The sequence below is a fragment of the Polypterus senegalus genome, chromosome 14 (genome assembly GCF_016835505.1).
Source record: "Polypterus senegalus isolate Bchr_013 chromosome 14, ASM1683550v1, whole genome shotgun sequence".
NCBI classification, from domain to species: Eukaryota; Metazoa; Chordata; class Cladistia; order Polypteriformes; family Polypteridae; genus Polypterus; species Polypterus senegalus.
Genome location: NC_053167.1, coordinates 11,183,147 through 11,202,003, shown reverse-complemented (window position 1 = coordinate 11,202,003; position 18,857 = coordinate 11,183,147). Strand labels below are relative to the sequence as shown.

General features: G+C 36.8%; 1 protein-coding gene across 1 annotated transcript in view; it reads left to right on the top strand.

The window, feature by feature from the left end:
- Window positions 1-18,857, top strand: part of actr5 (actin related protein 5) — a 55,383-nt gene that overhangs the window by 23,227 nt on the left and 13,299 nt on the right. Inside the window, exons 6-7 of the mRNA XM_039735000.1 lie at window positions 7,338-7,445; window positions 8,053-8,192. Coding sequence (XP_039590934.1) covers window positions 7,338-7,445; window positions 8,053-8,192 — 248 coding nt within the window. The remainder of the gene's footprint in view (window positions 1-7,337; window positions 7,446-8,052; window positions 8,193-18,857) is intronic.

Here is an 18,857-nt window from a genome sequence, read left to right as displayed (position 1 = left end):
TACAGGGAACAATAAAATCCCAAAACTATCAAGACATTCTGGAATGAAATGTACTGCCCAATGCTCAGCCGCATGTCATGTATCCTCCAACAGGATATTGACCCAAAGTACCCAAGAATGGCTAAGAACAAAACATTGGACTATTCTGAAGTAGTCTTTTATGAGCCTTGATTTGAATCCCATCAAACACCTATGGAAACAACTGAAACATGTACTCTGGAGAAGGCAAACTTCAAAATTGACACAGCTTGCTACACAATTGTGGGGTCTTATTTTTCATGGATAACTACCAACCACCTAATTTGTCCATGTCTGTAAATGTCAGAAAGGCAATAGTCTTAGGTGGGGTTTGATGCTTTTATTGAAAGCTTGGCTCAAGGAGTAAACACTTAACTTGGTGTTTTAACTTTTTTTTTTTAAATTTATACATTTTCATATTGTTAGTAAGTATGTGGACGATGCTATTTACATTCATACATCTAATATTAAAATGCCTTGAAAATTATCTATTTTATTCCAAGTTATTGTAGGTAAATTTTAGCTTTGTTTGTTTTACTGTGCAGCTACACGTCATTCTTAATATATTGCAGTAGCTGAATGGCAATCATTTATATTATAGAATGGTATAATTTTGATGGGCTGTCCCTAACACCTCAGAGTAGTTGAGACTCCATGTGAACTTCTGACTTTTAAAGGATAAGTACTTTTTAAATCTTTTTTTTTCTTCCAAAAGCATGCCATACTTTGTACTATTTATGAATTTTAAAAACACATCTTCATATTGGACACACATTGTATGTGTGTTTTCATGTAATTTTCCCAAAAATATGTCATAGTACAACATTTATTTATATAGCACATTTTCATACAAATGATGTAGCTCAAAGTGCTTAACATAATAAAGAAAGAGAAAAAAGACAAAATAAATAAGAAAATAAAATTAGGGAACACTAATTAACATAGAATAAAAGTAAGGTCTGATGACCATGGGGGGACAGAAAAAACAAAAAAAATCTGCAGGGGTTCCGAGGCCACGAGACCGCTTAGCCCCCTCTAGGCATTCTACCTAACATAAATGACCTCAATCAGTCCTCATTGTATTCAGGGTTCACAGGTGTTTTATCTTGGTAGAGTAATATATATTGCTCTACTTTCCCCTATTGTATTATTAATATGTAGCCTTAGAATGCCTAATCTCACAGACTTACCACTGTATATAACTTATCCCCACCTTCCCTTCTATATCTATAACCTCAGGCAATTAGATGTAGTAAAAAGACAAGCAGGAGTTAAGTTACACATAAAATAATGTATTACTGATAATATTCATAAATAATAACAAAATGCAAAGTACATTTGAATATTGGCAACCATACAACCTGATAAAATGGTGATGTGTAATTCAGGTGGCACACAGACTTGCAGTTACTTAAAATGTCTCTAGTTAAGGCATCGTTGGTGCTCAGCTTTCAGCCACATGTCTGTTCAATATGGCTGCTGAGCTGTGCTCTTCATTGTGTTGTCTTCATCATCACAGGTTAGCAAGAGAGATGCTTCTTCATCATATGTTGGTTAGAGAGAGAGAATGTGGTTGAGCAAGTACATTTATAGATGTTCTCTCCAATTCCTAGAACCAATAGGACATCATGGTACTTAAAGGCCTCTGAGACAAGCCAATTCCAAACAGCCATACCTCAGACCAATGGGAGAAATAGTACATTTAACACCTGCAACCCCCCCAAGACCATATGTTAAGCTAACCTGGCTTTGTGTGGGGGATCAAACTGGTTTAAGACACATCCCCCCAAATCCTGTCATAAAATTACAAAGAGACAGTCGTAAAAGGGGGGCAAACACGAATACCTCTCACCACTTGGTTTGCCTAAATTATAAATAAAGACATACAAAACATTTATCAAGTTATATGCAAAATCCACATCACAACACTCCACCCCATGAATGTTTTGTACAATGTCTTTATAAACAATGTCTTTAAATTGTTTAAAGAGTCTGATGCATAACTTGTGCATTGATTGGCAGTATTTGCTCTCCCAGTGTTAAAAGTTGTCCGTGACCATTTGTCCATTACATATCTTCTTTATTTCAAAGACAATCTGAAGAACTTGGAAGCGCTCCTGATGACTTGTATCTGCTCCGGCTTGCTTCAACTCTTTCTGCAGTCTTCATATGTCATCAGATCTGGTGGTTCAAAATGAGACAAGTCCACACCTTCCACTAAACTAGCCCACTACAATTTAGTCTATTGTGTGAATTTTTAATCTGTACTTGTTCTCTGTCTAACTGCTAATTAGACCCCTGTCCCAAACTATCTGTTTAAGCATATGCAGCTGTACAATTAACATCAAAATTTGAAAGGTAACATGCCACAGGTGCCAGTACAACCACTTCTGCCCAAGTGACAGCACATGTGCCACTGCATAAACTGTTCACAAACCAACATTTGTGGCCCTCTGCACACATTTGGGGTTGACTTAGTTGCCTCTTGTGCTTTCCTACCCATGGTGCAACTCTTGACTGCCATCAGCCTTTACCAGTATAGGCTGGCATCACCACCATGAGACATCAAAGCTATGCAACTCTCATCATTCCCCGTAGGCCACCCCTAGAGTTGTTTGCTCACCATATGCATACTCGTTGTGCTAAACACCTCAGGTTAGAATTGGCCCACTGGTCCTGTGCCTGTACCACAGCCGACAATCTCAGCAGGGCTTCCATATTTTCCCAATTAGACTATACCTAAACATCGGAGCCCATATGTCTTGCAAATGTATCAGCTGCACCTGCTTTCCTGAAAAGTTCACCAATTTGCTTACTATACCTTGTATTAATTATCCCACTTAATTAATACCCAGAATGTATACTTTATGAGCCCAAAATTAATCCCCTTATTTTGGCATTCCTAACTGGTTTGTTCAGTTTCCACCCCTTGGAATATAAATTTGCTGCAGTAATGAACAAACCTTTCCTTTTAAACTATAGCTATTGTGACTAGCCTTATTATTGCATGACTTGTGGACTTGTTACTCACTTAAACCCCAGTAAGTGTCTTTTCTTGCTGTCTCTTCAGTTCTTCTTCATGTCTTTGTCTTTTCTTTGTCTTTGTCTTTCTGTTGTCTTTTCTTCATTCTGCTATGTAGGCAGGTCTGCAAAATGGAAGGTGACAAAGCAGTTTCTGTCCATCTCATTTTCTTGGCTTACCTGGTGCCAAAACTCAAACTTTGCTTCCAGGCATTCATTGGAACAGCTTGGCACTAGTGCCACGCCACTCCAATGTGCCAATGGTAACCCGATCTCCTGCATGGATTTTACTCTGCTAATTGCCTTCACTATTTATTACCTGCACCAAACCAAAGTCCATAAAAACCTTACAATAGAAGTAGCACTATTGCAAAAGGCCAGAAAATTGAAACAGAAATAACTGTTTTCCATTCCTGTCTTCCTGCGCTACCCTTCTATTTTTTCATTGCCTGTGTGTCCTTTTTTATTGTATGGTAACTGCTACCTGAAAGTGTGGGCTGAACCTCTCCAGAACCCAAGTTCTAAATCCAGCATCTCTAAAACTGACCTGTGTTCTTTACTAAAGACCAGCTCACTTTTCTCCATTTTATTGCATGGAGATTCATAGGCTGTCTTTTTGAACAACTGGTCAGTCAGGTTTCGAATTACTGAACCTAAGTGTGTGTGGTTTTTAATTACTGCTGGCCCTAGCACAGCTGTTAGGACCTTCACACCCCTGTGCATTCCTGGCTTGCTAGCTGAGCTTCCTGCTGCACCATCCCCCATCCTTTGTTCTTTGGCTTGTCCTGTTTCATTCAAACCAACTCCTAAACTGGTGCACTTTCTTTCCAACTCAGCCATTCTTGCACTAGCACATTCAGACCTTTCACACACAAGCACTTGAATTCCTTTCATTTCCATTGTTCTTTGTTTAATTCCACATTTTCTTTACTCAGTATCCTTAAGCCAATATCCAGTTCATGCCCTCTAGTCAACAATTGCCATTCACACTCACCAGCTCCTCTGCCTTCTATCTGATCTCTTTGTCCTAAATCAAATTTCAATGCAGCACTGGTTACCTTTCCTAACAGTGGTGAAATATCTATCAGTGTAGCATGCTCTTTAAATACTGGACAGGCCTCAGAATTACTGGAGATTGTGGTGCAGTGGAGAATAAAGGAAGAAAACACCCTTGCTGTTTTCCTTCCTTTCATCTCTCTCCTTTTCCTCACACTCACATTCCCACTCTTTATCTGAGCACACATCTGTCTCATGTAAGTCACCCACCCATGTTTTAGGGTTCCAGTCCGATCTGGTTACTACTGCCCTAACTTTCACCATGGGTGGTTTACATTTCTTTTTTCCACTTCTTTCACTGCTTTCTACTTTAGCAGTGGATGTTCTACATGCTAACACTTCACAATTATCACACCAACTGTTACATCTTTCAAAACTCTCACTCAACATTCCATAACTTTCACTTTCATTCACTTTGCTATTTTCTTCCTTATCATGATCTTCCTTATTACCAATAATACAAGCTAGTAAACCTCTTATAACAGCAGCTGTCTTCTTTAAACCTGATCTCTGTTTTCTTGCTTTTAATCCTTCCAGCCCCCTTCCATTTTGTGGCACACTCAGCTCAGCTTCTGCTTTCTCTACCTGAACTACAGGTTTCCTAGCTTTAGCCTGCTTCCTCTGCCACTCCACTGGAAGATGGCTGACTTTAAAATGAACTTAGGCATTTCTAAGTCTACAATTTACTCTAATACAATTTGCCAAATTCGTTATGGGTTGGCCTACTTTTGCCCCTGTAAGCAAACATACACATACATACACAAAGATTCTAAATGAATAAGTACCGTATGAATGACGAATGCATGTCCCATCACTCCCTAGCACTTTAACCACTTAAATGCCGTATGAATGACGCATGCATCTTTCACCACTCCCTAGCACTTTAATTAGGGACTCACTACCACCAGTACTAACAAACATGCGGGTGTCCTTGTGACACACATGAAGTCTCTACACTTTGTTGGTTATATTCCATTCAGCAACCAAACAATGTTTTACTTCCACCACATTTGTACACTGGGTGCCCTAAAATTCACATACATAAACAAACACATACATCAAAACAGTATTTGCAAACAGGGTGCAAAACTTGGTTACCCCAAAATCCTGCCGACTACGCCAATTGTTTTATCTTGGTAGAGTAATATATATTGCTCTACTTTCCCCTATTGTATTATTAATATGTAGCCTTAGAATGCCTAATCTCACAGACTTACCACTGTATATAACTTATCCCCACCTTCCCTTCTATATCTATAACCTCAGGCAATTAGATGTAGTAAAAAGACAAGCAGGAGTTAAGTTACACATAAAATAATGTATTACTGATAATATTCATAAATAATAACAAAATGCAAAGTACATTTGAATATTGGCAACCATACAACCTGATAAAATGGTGATGTGTAATTCAGGTGGCACACAGACTTGCAGTTACTTAAAATGTCTCTAGTTAAGGCATCGTTGGTGCTCAGCTTTCAGCCACATGTCTGTTCAATATGGCTGCTGAGCTGTGCTCTTCATTGTGTTGTCTTCATCATCACAGGTTAGCAAGAGAGATGCTTCTTCATCATATGTTGGTTAGAGAGAGAATGTGGTTGAGCAAGTACATTTATAGATGTTCTCTCCAATTCCTAGAACCAATAGGACATCATGGTACTTAAAGGCCTCTGAGACAAGCCAATTCCAAACAGCCATATCTCAGACCAATGGGAGAAATAGTACATTTAACACCTGCAACCCCCCAAGACCATATGTTAAGCTAACCTGGCTTTGTGTGGGGGATCAAACTGGTTTAAGACACATCCCCCCAAATCCTGTCATAAAATTACAAAGAGACAGTCGTAAAAGGGGGGGGTTGTGCAAACACGAATACCTCTCACCACTTGGTTTGCCTAAATTATAAATAAAGACATACAAAACATTTATCAAGTTATATGTAAAATAGGAAAGAACTTGATGATTAAAAATAATTTATTCTTGTGAGCCATTTTAAAATAAGTCCTGCTGTTTTCTTCACTTCAGTCCCTCTCTTTAGATATAATATCTTCTCAATGGTGCCATTGCATCTTCCAATACTTTAATAGAAGAAATTTTGATTATTATTTCACTGAGCATTAAGACAAGTGGGCTTTCATTTTATACCTCCAATATGTCTGACTGTAAAGAAGACATATAGCCTCATTGTTGAATTTCTTCATAAATACCAAGGAAGAAATGTAGTAGCCTGAAGGAGAGGGAAAAGAACAAACATGCAAAGTGAAATATGCAATGTGAAGCAATGACAACACTCAGGACAACTGGCAATTGGTGGTGCACATGTTGAAACTGTAATATTGTGCCCACCTTGAACAAATGTGTTTGGAGAGAGTAGAATTTACTGCTACCACAGCTGAAAACAACATGGTGTAGATTTGTCCTTGGATTGGCTCGCTGGTGATGCTACAAGTACATGTCACTAGAGGGCTGCTCTTTATTTTTTTCCATTTTGATTTTATATCCTTGTTACATGCATTTTTCAACCTTTTAGCTGTATGTTCTACCGTGTTAGCCTTTATGAATGTAGTGAAAAGTCAAGCAAAATTACACCTTTTCTTGGCTTACTAAAAAGATTACAATATGCAAGCTTTCGAGGCAACTCAGGCCCCTTCTTCAGGCAACATCTTGACTGAAGAAGGAACCTGAGTTGCCTCGAAAGCTTGCATATTGTAATCTTTATAGATAACCTTTTAGCTGAAAGACAATGTATTGAAAATCTGTATACACACACTTCATGATACTGCAGCGCTTCAAGTTTGCACCATAACATCCATTATGCTGATTGTCCACATGAAAACTCCATCCATGATGTTGGTGTGAACAGAGGCCTAGGGGAAATTTGGTAGGACTAGTATTTTTTCTTATTTTAGCAGTCTTTCAAGCTACCAGGAATTTTCTATTTGATGCATGGTATTTTCTGTGGACAATGCTAAAGATCCAAAATGAACTTCCTTAAGAGGCTAATAAACTTATTGTATCTGTATAATACATGTTCATATACAATTTGCAAAATTACTTTATTTCACCTAGACTTGTTTACATTTCATGCAGGGTCTTGTCTTTGGCAGATTTTCTTCATTATTCAGTGCTGTAGCTTCTGAAGTAGCCCATTCCCTTTGTGTTCCCCAACAAATGACAAGCATCCAGAACTTGGACCAAAAAGTGATTTCTGTAAGAAATGTTATGCACCGTCTCTGTTACAGGCACCTGAGCTTGAGCCTAATCTTTATGATGTGGACAGTGCAGCAGAGATGGATCCTGAGTTCAAAGTGGACCAAATGGAGACAGAAAAGACAGTCAGCACATCACAGGTAGGCTAGAAGATGCTGACAGCTCCAATTTGATATTTTTGGTGAAGAAATAGCTAAAATAACTAAAAAGCACCAAACTTTATTAGTTAGCATTTTTCATTTCAGTGACTACTACTTATTTAAGAATAACAAGTTTGCATCTCATTGAAAGCTAAAACTTGTCTAAGATCAATAAACCAGCTGTGTTTTATATGGCTCCCAATCCTTTAGGCACCATTAAAGAAGGAAAGATTGCATTTATTTTTAAGTAGCTAATATAAGAATGGATTTTATGCCTACAATGATGAATTAAAAGAGACAACCTGCATTTTGCTTTAGTGCATGATCAAGAGACTGCTGTCTGATGTACAGCCTGTAACCAGCTGTAAGAGTCACATGAAAAAAATGACACAAAAACGGCAGTGTTAAACCGGAGTAGCTGTCTGTTCTCTGAATGTTTATTTACAGAGATGGTAGGCTTCATTGAAATTAATAATTTGTGCTATTTCTTTTAAATGTGTCAAAATTACTAAATGTCTCACTGTTAACAATTAGTTTGGCTTCATTGGCTGTCTTGTTGGTGCCCTCTTTTATGCTTACTTACTAATCTTGTGTCTTTTACTCACAGTCCATATTTAACCTTGCTGAATATCACCAAATGTACTTGGGTACAGAGATGCTGCGAGTGCCAGAAATCTTGTTCCAGCCCTCATTGATTGGAGAAGAACAGGCAGGGATTGTAGAAACACTGCAGTACGTCCTGGACAGGTACCGTGTGTGTGAATATGCTGTTTTTCATCTTTTTTGTATTACAGCTGTGATGACAAAGTCTTTTCCTGATTATTGGACCATTTGCTTCAATTACTGATTTCTTGTTCCTGAATTTAATAACTCTTAAACTGTGCAAGTTACCAAATCAATTTTGTGTATTTGAAGTTAGTTGCTACAGAACTTTGTGGTGTTGAATGAAGCATAATTTATAAGTGAGCTTATAGTGCTGGTTACTGGAACAGTTGAAACAACAGCCTTAAAAATTACCATATATATCCATAGGGAAGTAGAGAGTACTCCTCACTTGTGAATATCCTTATCATTTTCACATAGATATAATATATTTTTGTAAGATGCCATCATGTTTAAAGAAGTCTAGCCACCAACGTTATTGCCCTAATTAATGATAACCACTTCCTGGAACATTTTTATTGGTAGACAGCTTCAGAGATGTTGTGGCCGCATTTGTACTTTTGTTGGAAATTCATGCACTGCAGACTGTGCTTGGTTTTTTCTGATAAAATTAAAAATATTCTACAAATGTTAAAAAACAAGCACTTATTTTATATCATATACAGTATCTGGTTTTTAAAGGTACCTTAATGTTTCGCCTCATAGCTACAGTGGCAAGCAAAAGCTTAGTAAATATGTGATCTAGAACTTTATGCCTTTTGGTGATCAATTCATCTCCTGCTCACTTAACTGTTTACAGGAACAGACATTTTATGCAAGGGTGCCCAAACTTTTGCATGCCACTTTAAATAAGTGTGAATACTTCAACAGATCAAAGTAAAATGGTGTCACCTGAGCATCAGTGCCTTTAGTAATCCCTCACTGGAGACATCTAAACAAATTCAGTTTGTCATGCAATGCTGCAGTTTGTTACTGATGGGGTCGGTTTTCCAGACCTCTACATTAATAGTGTAGTGGTGGAAGCCCTAAGGACCAGACTGTTTATTGGAGTAACTTAATTTATGGATGTCATTAGTGTAGCAGCACATTGTTTAGCATAGATGCTTCACAGCTCACATCTAAATGATACAAACCAAATATTGAAAGGTAACGAAATGGGTTAAATATAAACCATAGGCTCTATTTTTCAATTTTATTTTCACATCCTGTGTATGTGCATGTATAGACTGTTTTAGCTGTCAGGCAATGTTATCCTCAGCAGCCACAGACACATGATAATCTACTCTTGCACTTCCAGTTTCCACCATGGCTTCCTTCACACAGGCTGATGTTTACATGGAAACCTCAGCAACATCAGTTTTTATGAACACAAAAAGTACATATATAATCTTGCACCATGATAGATAATGCCAAGAATGTGTGATAAAAAATTACTTCCAAGTTTATTATTATTTGCCATAGAAGACATGTCTTTTTTTAAGTAAATGCATTGTTTAAAGTGGACATACTGGTTTTTTTTAATTTCTGTTGATGGCCTCTTGCCACAAGGGGGAAGCCTTTTTCCTGAAATACAGTATTATGCTTCCATGGCATAATTGCAAAAAAAGTAACTAAACAAAAATTCCAAACCAATTCTTTTAAAGCCAGAGTTAATTAAATTCATTGAACAAGAAACATGGTTTTCCAGAACCTATGGGCATAGGAGAACATATTTTTACAAGAAATCCAAATTGAATTTAAATATCCAGTTTTCAAATAACAGTTTTTAAAGTTAAAATATATAACCTATTCCACTATTTTTTTTAATTACCAGAGGGTTAAACAGTGCTAGTTTAAAATATCAGTTAAGTGTTCAGATTTTTAAATTGCATGAAAGTTTTGCTGTTTCCACATTAAAATAGAAAAAAAAAAATTTCTCTGAGGAGTAAGGATAATCAGACTAACTGAGTTAATACAAACCAGATTCCAAAAAAGTTGGGACACTAAACAAATTGTGAATAAAAACTGAATGCAATGATGTGGAGATGGCAAATGTCAATATTTTATTTGTAATAGAACGTAGATGACAGATCAAACGTTTAATCCGAGTAAATATCATTTTAAAGGAAAAATATGTTGATTCAAAATTTCACGGTGTCAACAAATCCCAAAAAAGTTGGGACAAGTAGCAATTAAGAGGCTGGAAAAAGTAAATTTGAGCATAACGAAGAGCTGGAAGACCAATAAACACTAATTAGGTCAATTGGCAACATGATTGGGTATAAAAAGAGCTTCTCAGAGTGGCAGTGTCTCTCAGAAGCCCAGATGGGTAGAGGATCACCAATTCCCACAATGTTGCGCAGAAAGATAGTGGAGCAATATCAGAAAGGTGTTACCCAGCGAAAAATTGCAGAGACTTTGCATCTATCATCATCAACTGTGCATAACATCATCCAAAGATTCAGAGAATCTGAAACAATCTCTGTGCGTAAGGGTCAAGGCCGTAAAACCATACTGGGTGCCCGTGATCTCCGGGCCCTTAAACAACACTGCACCACAAACAGGAATGCTACTGTAAAGGAAATCACAGAATGGGCTCAGGAATACTTCCAGAAACCATTGTCAGTGAACACAATCCACTGTGCCATCCGCCGTTGCCAGCTGAAACTCTACAGTGCAAAGAAGAAGCCATTTCTAAGCAAGATCCACAAGCTCAGGCATTGTCACTGGGCCAGGGATCATTTAAAATGGAGTGTGGCAAAATGGAAGACTGTTCTGTGGTCAGACGAGTCACGTTTCGAAGTTCTTTTGGAAATCTGGGACGCCATGTCATCCGGACCAAAGAGGACAAGGACAACCCAAGTTGTTATCAACGCTCAGTTCAGAAGCTTGCATCTCTGATGGTATGGGGTTGCATGAGTGCATGTGGCATGGGCATGTCTGGAAAGGCACCATCAATGCAGAAAAATATATTCAGGTTCTAGAACAACATATGCTCCCATCCAGACGTCATCTCTTTCAGGGAAGACCCTGCATTTTTCAACAAGATAATGCCAGACCACATTCTGCATCAATCACAACATCATGGCTGCGTAGGAGAAGGATCCAGGTACTGAAATGGCCAGTCTGCAGTCCAGATCTTTCACCTATAGAGAACATTTGGCGCATCATAAAGAGGAAGGTGCGACAAAGAAGGCCCAAGACGATTGAGCAGTTAGAGGCCTGTATTAGACAAGAATGGGAGAGCATTCCTATTTCTAAACTTGAGAAACTGGTCTCCTCGGTCCCCAGATGTCTGTTGAGTGTTGTAAGAAGAAGGGGAGATGCCACACAGTGGTGAAAATGGCCTTGTCCCAACTTTTTTGGGATTTGTTGAATCCAACAAATTCTGAATCAACATATTTTTCCCTTAAAATGATACATTTTCTCAGTTTAAACTTTTGTTCCGTGATTTATGTTCTATTCTGAATAAAATATTAGAAGTTGGAACCTCCACATCATTGCATTCAGTTTTTATTCACGATTTGTATAGTGTCCCAACTTTTTTGGAATCCGGTTTGTACTAACTCATGATAAATGACAAATTCATTTAAATATGGTGGAGCTTTTTTAGTTAATTTTATTAGGAAACCTAATCATTAGGCTACTATCAAGCAACTACAAACATTACTTATAGGACTCGTTTTGATCTTTTACTTTCTCTTTTACTGTTCTTATCAATTAAATTGCATTATTAATATTTAAGTATTTTTGATTGTCACTTAGCTCAGCTGACATCTTTCCATGTGTGTTACAAAGTCTGCCAGTTTCCTCTTAGTCCGCTTTTCCAGTCACTTAAACACACCGCGTAATCAAGGAGAACCAGTCTGTTACCTATCAGCTAAATGTTTCTGAATTACTTTCTTGCACATATTTCAGCCATCTGTCAGTTACTATATCATATTACAAGTTTCAAAATTAAAGTTTCTTAAATCATTTAGTTAATCGGCCATTTATCAATTGTGTGTGTGTGTATACACTGCTGGTCAAAAGCTTTAGAACACCTCAGTTTTCCAGTTTTTCTTCAACTTTAATCAGTTGAAATGCAATGAATGACCTAAAATGGTGCTAAAATGGTGAAAAGGTGAGCAGTAAACTGCCAGAGGTTTACATTTAATGTTTAAGTTAGCAAAAACTGAAAAAAAGGAATTTTCAGAATGTTCCAAGTGGACCTTCTTCAGGGATCAGCTAATAGGTTACAACCTACAAATGTTCTGCAGCAGTTGAGCCTTGCAAGCTGAAGCAAACAATTTGCAAAGGTGCCCCAACTCCTATTGATCAGTTAAAAACCCTTTGCCTGTCTTAAAGCAGAGTTGGAACAGACTGTGTTACTACACCCTCTAAAGTACTACTTGGACAATATACCAGTAATAATGGCAAGAAAACGGCAATTAACAAATGAAATGAGAGAGCATTGTTACCATTAGAAGGGTAGGCCTTTCATTTAGAGAATATGCAAAAAAAAAAGTCAAAGCAATAGTGAGTACCTTATCCTGCACAATCCCAAAACAATTGGAAACTGAAAGAAACTCTCATAGGAAGAGATCTGGCACACCCAAAGTCACAACCCAATCAGAAGACAAGTTTCTGACTTCTCCAGCTTGCATGATAGGCACCTCACAGTATAAAGACTTCAAGCAGAGCTTAACACTGCCTGAAAAAAGCAAGTTTCGGTTTATACCATGAAGAGAAGACTTTGTTCTGCAAGATTTGACAGTGGCACTAATAAACCATTTCTTAAAGGACAAAATAGAGCCTTGTAATACCAGCTGTGGACTACTGCAGACTGGAAGAAAGTCTTTTGGACCAATGAATCAAAATTTGAAATCTTCATTTATCACACAGGGTGTGTTTGTAGGCAGTCAAGTTGGTGAAAGGATGGTTCCTCAGTGTGTGGCACCAACTGTAAAACATGGAAGAGGAAGTGTCATGGTCTGAAGTTCCTTTGCTGGAGTTGGTGACTTGCACAGAGTAACTGGCATTCTGAATCAAAAGGGTTACCACAGTTTGGCTGTTATATCAGGAAAAGCTGGCTACTTTGATGAATCAAAAATTTGAATACAATATTGTACACTTCATAGTTCCATGACTGTTTTTATTTGCCATTGTTTTATTTGTTCTATGCCTTGATTTAATGAAATATGAATAAATTAAACTGCATGCATTTCCATAAAATCTGAAAATACTGAGGTTTTCAACAACCCCATATCAGAAAAGGTTGAGGTGGTATGGAAAACGCAACTAAAGAAAAAAATGTAGTTATAAATTTACTTTTATTTCTTTGCAGACAATATGGACCCAACATATTTCATGTTTTGTTTGGTCAACTTCATTTCATTGTTAATATACATCCATTCCTGCATTTCAGGTCTACAACAAATTCCAAAAAAAGTTGAGACTGTAAAGCATTCACCCCTTTGTAATGTTGCCATTCCTTCTCACAACCCTTAAAAGACATTTTGTGTGTGCGTAATTAATATATATACTGTATATGAATTAATTTATATTAATTAAAAATAAATATATAAAACAAGGGGGCCCTGCCCCCTGCTCGCTTCACTTGCCAACCTCTGGGTTTGGTTATCCGGATGTACAATTTAAAGAGATTATTTTCATTTCATTCATTTTTTATTTCTTTATTTGCCAGTAATAATGTTGGAATGAATGAGTTATTTCCCCCCCACCTCTCCCAGGGCTGCTAGTGCCGTGTTGCATGATCCACACATCGCACTGTGCGTCAATCATTTAAAAGCCTGTACAGCAGCTGTCCTTTAAACCAGCCATATATATATACATACACATACAAACAGTGTGAGTGTGATTCAGTACATCTTCCAGTATTTCAGTATAGCTGTACTCAAATCATATTTTTTTTTTCCCCTAAAAGGCACTTCATTCATTGTCAAGTACCACATTCCATCAACCCTTCTATGTTCGCAAAGAGAGCCCACTCTTTTTCCTAACATTTGTATACATCATTGGGTCTGCGGAAGCAATGCAAATGAGCCCCCTCTGTCTTTTTTACATGTAGCTTGCTCCATCCAAAATATGTCATCTTGTGTGATCTTCTTTCCCCACGTCAAATTGATGCCCTTGGTTTACTTTGTATTCCAAGTGTGAGACAATATTAAAGTGCAAGTTAAATAACTACAGCACTGAAGTTTATATGATCTTTATTATTACATATTCTGAAAAAAATATGAGAGGTTATATGTAATATTTTTCTGTCATTATTGTACAGTTGTCTGGAGGAGAGTGAGACAGCAGTTCACGTTTTGGTAGCAACATACAATATGTGAGAGTGTGTGCATGTGATTGCGTACATCTTCTTTTTCCCTCTGCATAGTTGTACTGCCACATACAGAGTTGCATCACATGGTGAGGAGTAGGTGTCCTGTTACCTTGCCACCACAACAGTTGTGTCACTGTTGTGAGAAGTAACAAAGGTTGCATCTTGACATATGAAAATTTATCCAAGTTTGCAAGTTTATACTGGTGTCTCCTTTCCAATGGTGTACCCACACCACTACAACAACTAAATCTTGTGAGAGCAAAAAAAAAGAAATTCCAGGATCTACAGTATATCGAAATTATTAACTTTTATTTATTTATTGTGTGTTGGAATGTGTACATAATTTATGCATAATGTAGAGTGGAGAAGTATGTTCACAGATTTCTGAGCTGCAGACAACCACAGCTTGGAAGGTGCCAAAACAGAACTGAGAAATGCACAGTTGGTTTCACATTTGTTTAATTCATTATACTCTACCTGAAAGTTGAGTACAATTCTTTTGATATTTTATAAATTGTTATATAATTTGAAAATAATTTTTGTGTTTAAAATAAATCACACATCATTAATGCTGACAGCCAAGGCACTTGTGCTTCAGGGCTGTCTGTTCTCTTTTTCAAGTGGGCCACTTCCTTTGACAGACCACATTATATTTATTTTTGGCTGTTGATTGTTTACTACCTTTTCTAACATCATGGTACACGGAAACTTAAGTGTTTGAAAGTAATTGTGTCCTTGAATATGTGCTTGAAATACTTCTGTGCCACTTGAAGTAATAATAGCACAGAATTTCCATATCATGCTACCAAAACAGCTTTGAAGAAAATACAATGTGAAAGGCAACGTAGAGATAATAAAGTGGCAACACAGGAGCACATTACACGTTCCTCCTGCCACATTGCTGATTACTCTACAGATTATTTCAGAAGTAGTGTGCTAGTCTAAGAAAGTCACTTCATTACAAGGCATTTCTCTTAGGAGGATAAAGTTATCCTTTAACACCAGAGTCAAGACCAGCTTATTCCCCATCAAATACAGTAAGATTGTGTTTTTTGTTTGTTTTTTTTTGTTTTGTTTTTTTGCTGCTGTCCCCATGATCTCTTAAACTTCCATTTGGTTGCCTGCTTAGAAAAATGATTGAAAAGCCCTGTGGTAGATATTTTGTAATTCATACATGATATTGCGTTAAAGCCATAATCTTAAAAATGCACACTACATTTATTTATAGAAAATGAGAATTTTATTAATCATTAAGAGAAAACATGCATTACATTTACCCCACAAAATAAAGATCTACACCAGACTTTTTTAGATCAGTTAAATAAAGTTATTATATGAACACTAGAATCCCTGAAGCCTACAAAAAAACGTGTAATCCCAGCCCACTAAATTCCTTTTGTTTTGCAAATGTGTCGATTAGCACAAGCAGCCTGCCATCACATCCTCGCCAACTAAAACCTCTATGGAGCTGAAACTCTCCAAATTCAAGTGTTTATATCTGTGTGTAAGGTGCCTGGAGCTGTATAGTGTAAATAATATATCGTTATTTGGAATTAATGCATTTCGTGTGTGTTCCATTTCTACAGCGATCTGTATAAGTGTAGTATGAAAGGAAATGCAAGGCAAGAAATGCTGAACACATATCTAAAGCAGAAACTTTTTCCATGTTATACTAATAATGATGTGAAATTTGTAATGTGTGAAGACTTTAGTCCAAATATCAAATAAATGTGCGCTTTTCTTCAAAAATATAACCAAAGTAAAAAAAAAAAAAAATTCAATTTACATATTACTGTCAATGAGTTAAAAACCCAAGCTCAAATGTCAATCTACAGAAAGTTGATATGTATTCTGGGATGGTGCAGAAGTAAGAAATGCTTTTTTATAACCAAAAGGTTCCGGGTTCAAGACCAGACGCTCTGTGTTTTGAGTAGTGAGCTGCTATTATTATTACTATAATAAAAACATACATTTAATTTGAGTCTGTAACACCCAGTGTAAATTTTGGCTACTTTAGTTCGCAAGCAATTCTCCATGCTTGTGTTTAGATTTGGCACTGCCATGCTGACAGTGTATGCACCAAAAAAGAAGTCTGTCTGCATTTTCAGTATCATGCACCATAACACAGAGTTGTCAAATGACATAGCATTTTCAAAAAGTTTCATTTTGTATGAATGTTTGTGTACATGCAGGAGAGGCAGAGACAGATTTGATCTCATTGAAGTGGTTACTGGAATATAAAATAAACACACAAAAGCATAACAAAACAAGTGTGCTTTTATTCAAAAATGAAACTGAATAACAAAAAATTCAAGTGACAACAAGAGACCAAGAAGACATAATTCACCAGCGTTGGTTTATCTGCTTATATCTCTTCGGCTATATCTTTTACAATTATCCAAAATTTACTCTGGATGTTACAAACTCAAATCAGATATATGTTTTTATTATTATTACGGTAATAATAATAGCAGCACTCTACAAAAAAGGTAGCGCGACCTGACTCGAACCCGGAACCTTTGGGTTATAAGGCAGCAGTTCTTACCTCTGCACCATCCAAGAACATGTATCAACTTTCTGTAGATTGACATTTGAACTTGGGTTTTTAACTCATTGGCTGCAACATGTAAGTTGAATGATTTTTCTTTTTACTTTGGTTGTATTTTTGAATAACTAGGGGGCTTTGCTCGCCCACCCCCGGGTTTGATTTACCGGATGTACAATTTAAAGCGATTGTTATTTTCATTGGAATTGTTACATATGCATTATTTTCACTTTTACTTTAAAACTTTTGTAAAAACAATACTTGTCCTTTATTTCTGGCCCCGGGTGTGGTTAAATCTCTCTCGCAGGATGTATAATGCTGCTTGTGTTGTGAAGGAGGGGGTTGGCGGTGGGTCCGGTTGAACGCACACTAAGGGGAAGCCGTCGGATCATCTGCTGTCTTTCTGTAGCTGCTGCTAGCGGGCTGCGTGTTCATTTTGTCGTGCTGTACCAAGGTTATTATAGTTTTGCCTTGTTATATTAGTTTTTATTTCTGTTTTTTTTTTTTTTTTTGACCTTACTTGGAAATTCAGTTTAGTTTTGTTTTTCCTTCATCGTGTATTTTTAGTTTTAGTTTAGTTTTTATTTCACAAAGACATTTATATTTTATTTTTATATCTATTAGTTTCAGTTTTAGGAATTATGGTTTGGAGCTCCTATGAAGTTTAGTTTTGTGTCACAATCAGACAGAACTGTACACTTAACAGTTTAATGTTAGTGGAAGCTAACGACACTACATGGTTTACTATCTGGTTTTGTTTTTGTCTGATAAAAACAAGTATAATCAAAACTAGATACTGAATATGAACAATTTTACTCAATTTTATAATTTTTTAGATATTTTTTCATGAAAATCACTGGGGCTTATGAAGAACAGGGCTCTTTGACTTGAATCAGTGTTCAGACCCCACCTAGCTGTATTGAGGGAAACAAAGAAAAAGAAGCATGTTGCAATATCAGGTATTTTGAGTTGTGAATATGAACTAAAAATGATAAATTAATAAATATAGAATAAATACAAAAACCCGTTAGTATGTTTAGTTTTTCATCACTTGGCAGACTCTCTTCGCCTACCTACCTTTGTTTGTGTAGCTTCATTGTTAAACAATGTTTTTAAAGCAAAAGTGATTGGCCAGCAACTATATGCTGTTCAGTCTCTCTGATCAGTGCTGTTTTATTTTCAAAAACCGGGAGTGGTCTCCCCTAGACTTTCTTGTATACTCAGTTATGGGGATGGATGTTTAAGGAGTAAATTGCAAGGCGATGATTATATTTTTATATTATGTACATTAAGGAACCATCAACAACAAATCAAATTAATAATATATTGAACAATTATTATAAAATTAAAGTTTAATAAATATGACTCTGCAGCTGCATGGATTAAAAAAAAAAAAAAATCAAGTATGTGTTCAGGTAAAGTACCACTTCTGGGTGATGGATTTGGCCCAAAAGTTAATACAGATCAGCAATTGTGGTGTAACAACCACATGCCAAATTTCATCCATTTGTCTAGTTGTGTTTTTGAGTTATCGTGTTTACACAGACACACACGCACACAACTCCAAAAAACGGTATTTTTGGACTCTGGGAGGTCTATAACATCAAGATTCATCAAAATATCGAGGTCGAATTTTTTCATGATTACTATACTTTCTCTATGCTTCGCATATGAAAAAGTAAAAACAATTTCTCCTGTGCGAAGTGGCAGGTGAATTGCTGTCAACAAAAAGCAGTCACCTGAGAAATAAACTGAAATGTCGTGATTTTTCTGTCCATATGGTAAACATTTTGTTGACCAGTACATTCTGATTTCAGCCATTTGAATTACATCTTGATATACAACAAGCACAAAGAAAGGCGGCACCTAAATCGCTTTCTATTCCACACGCTTT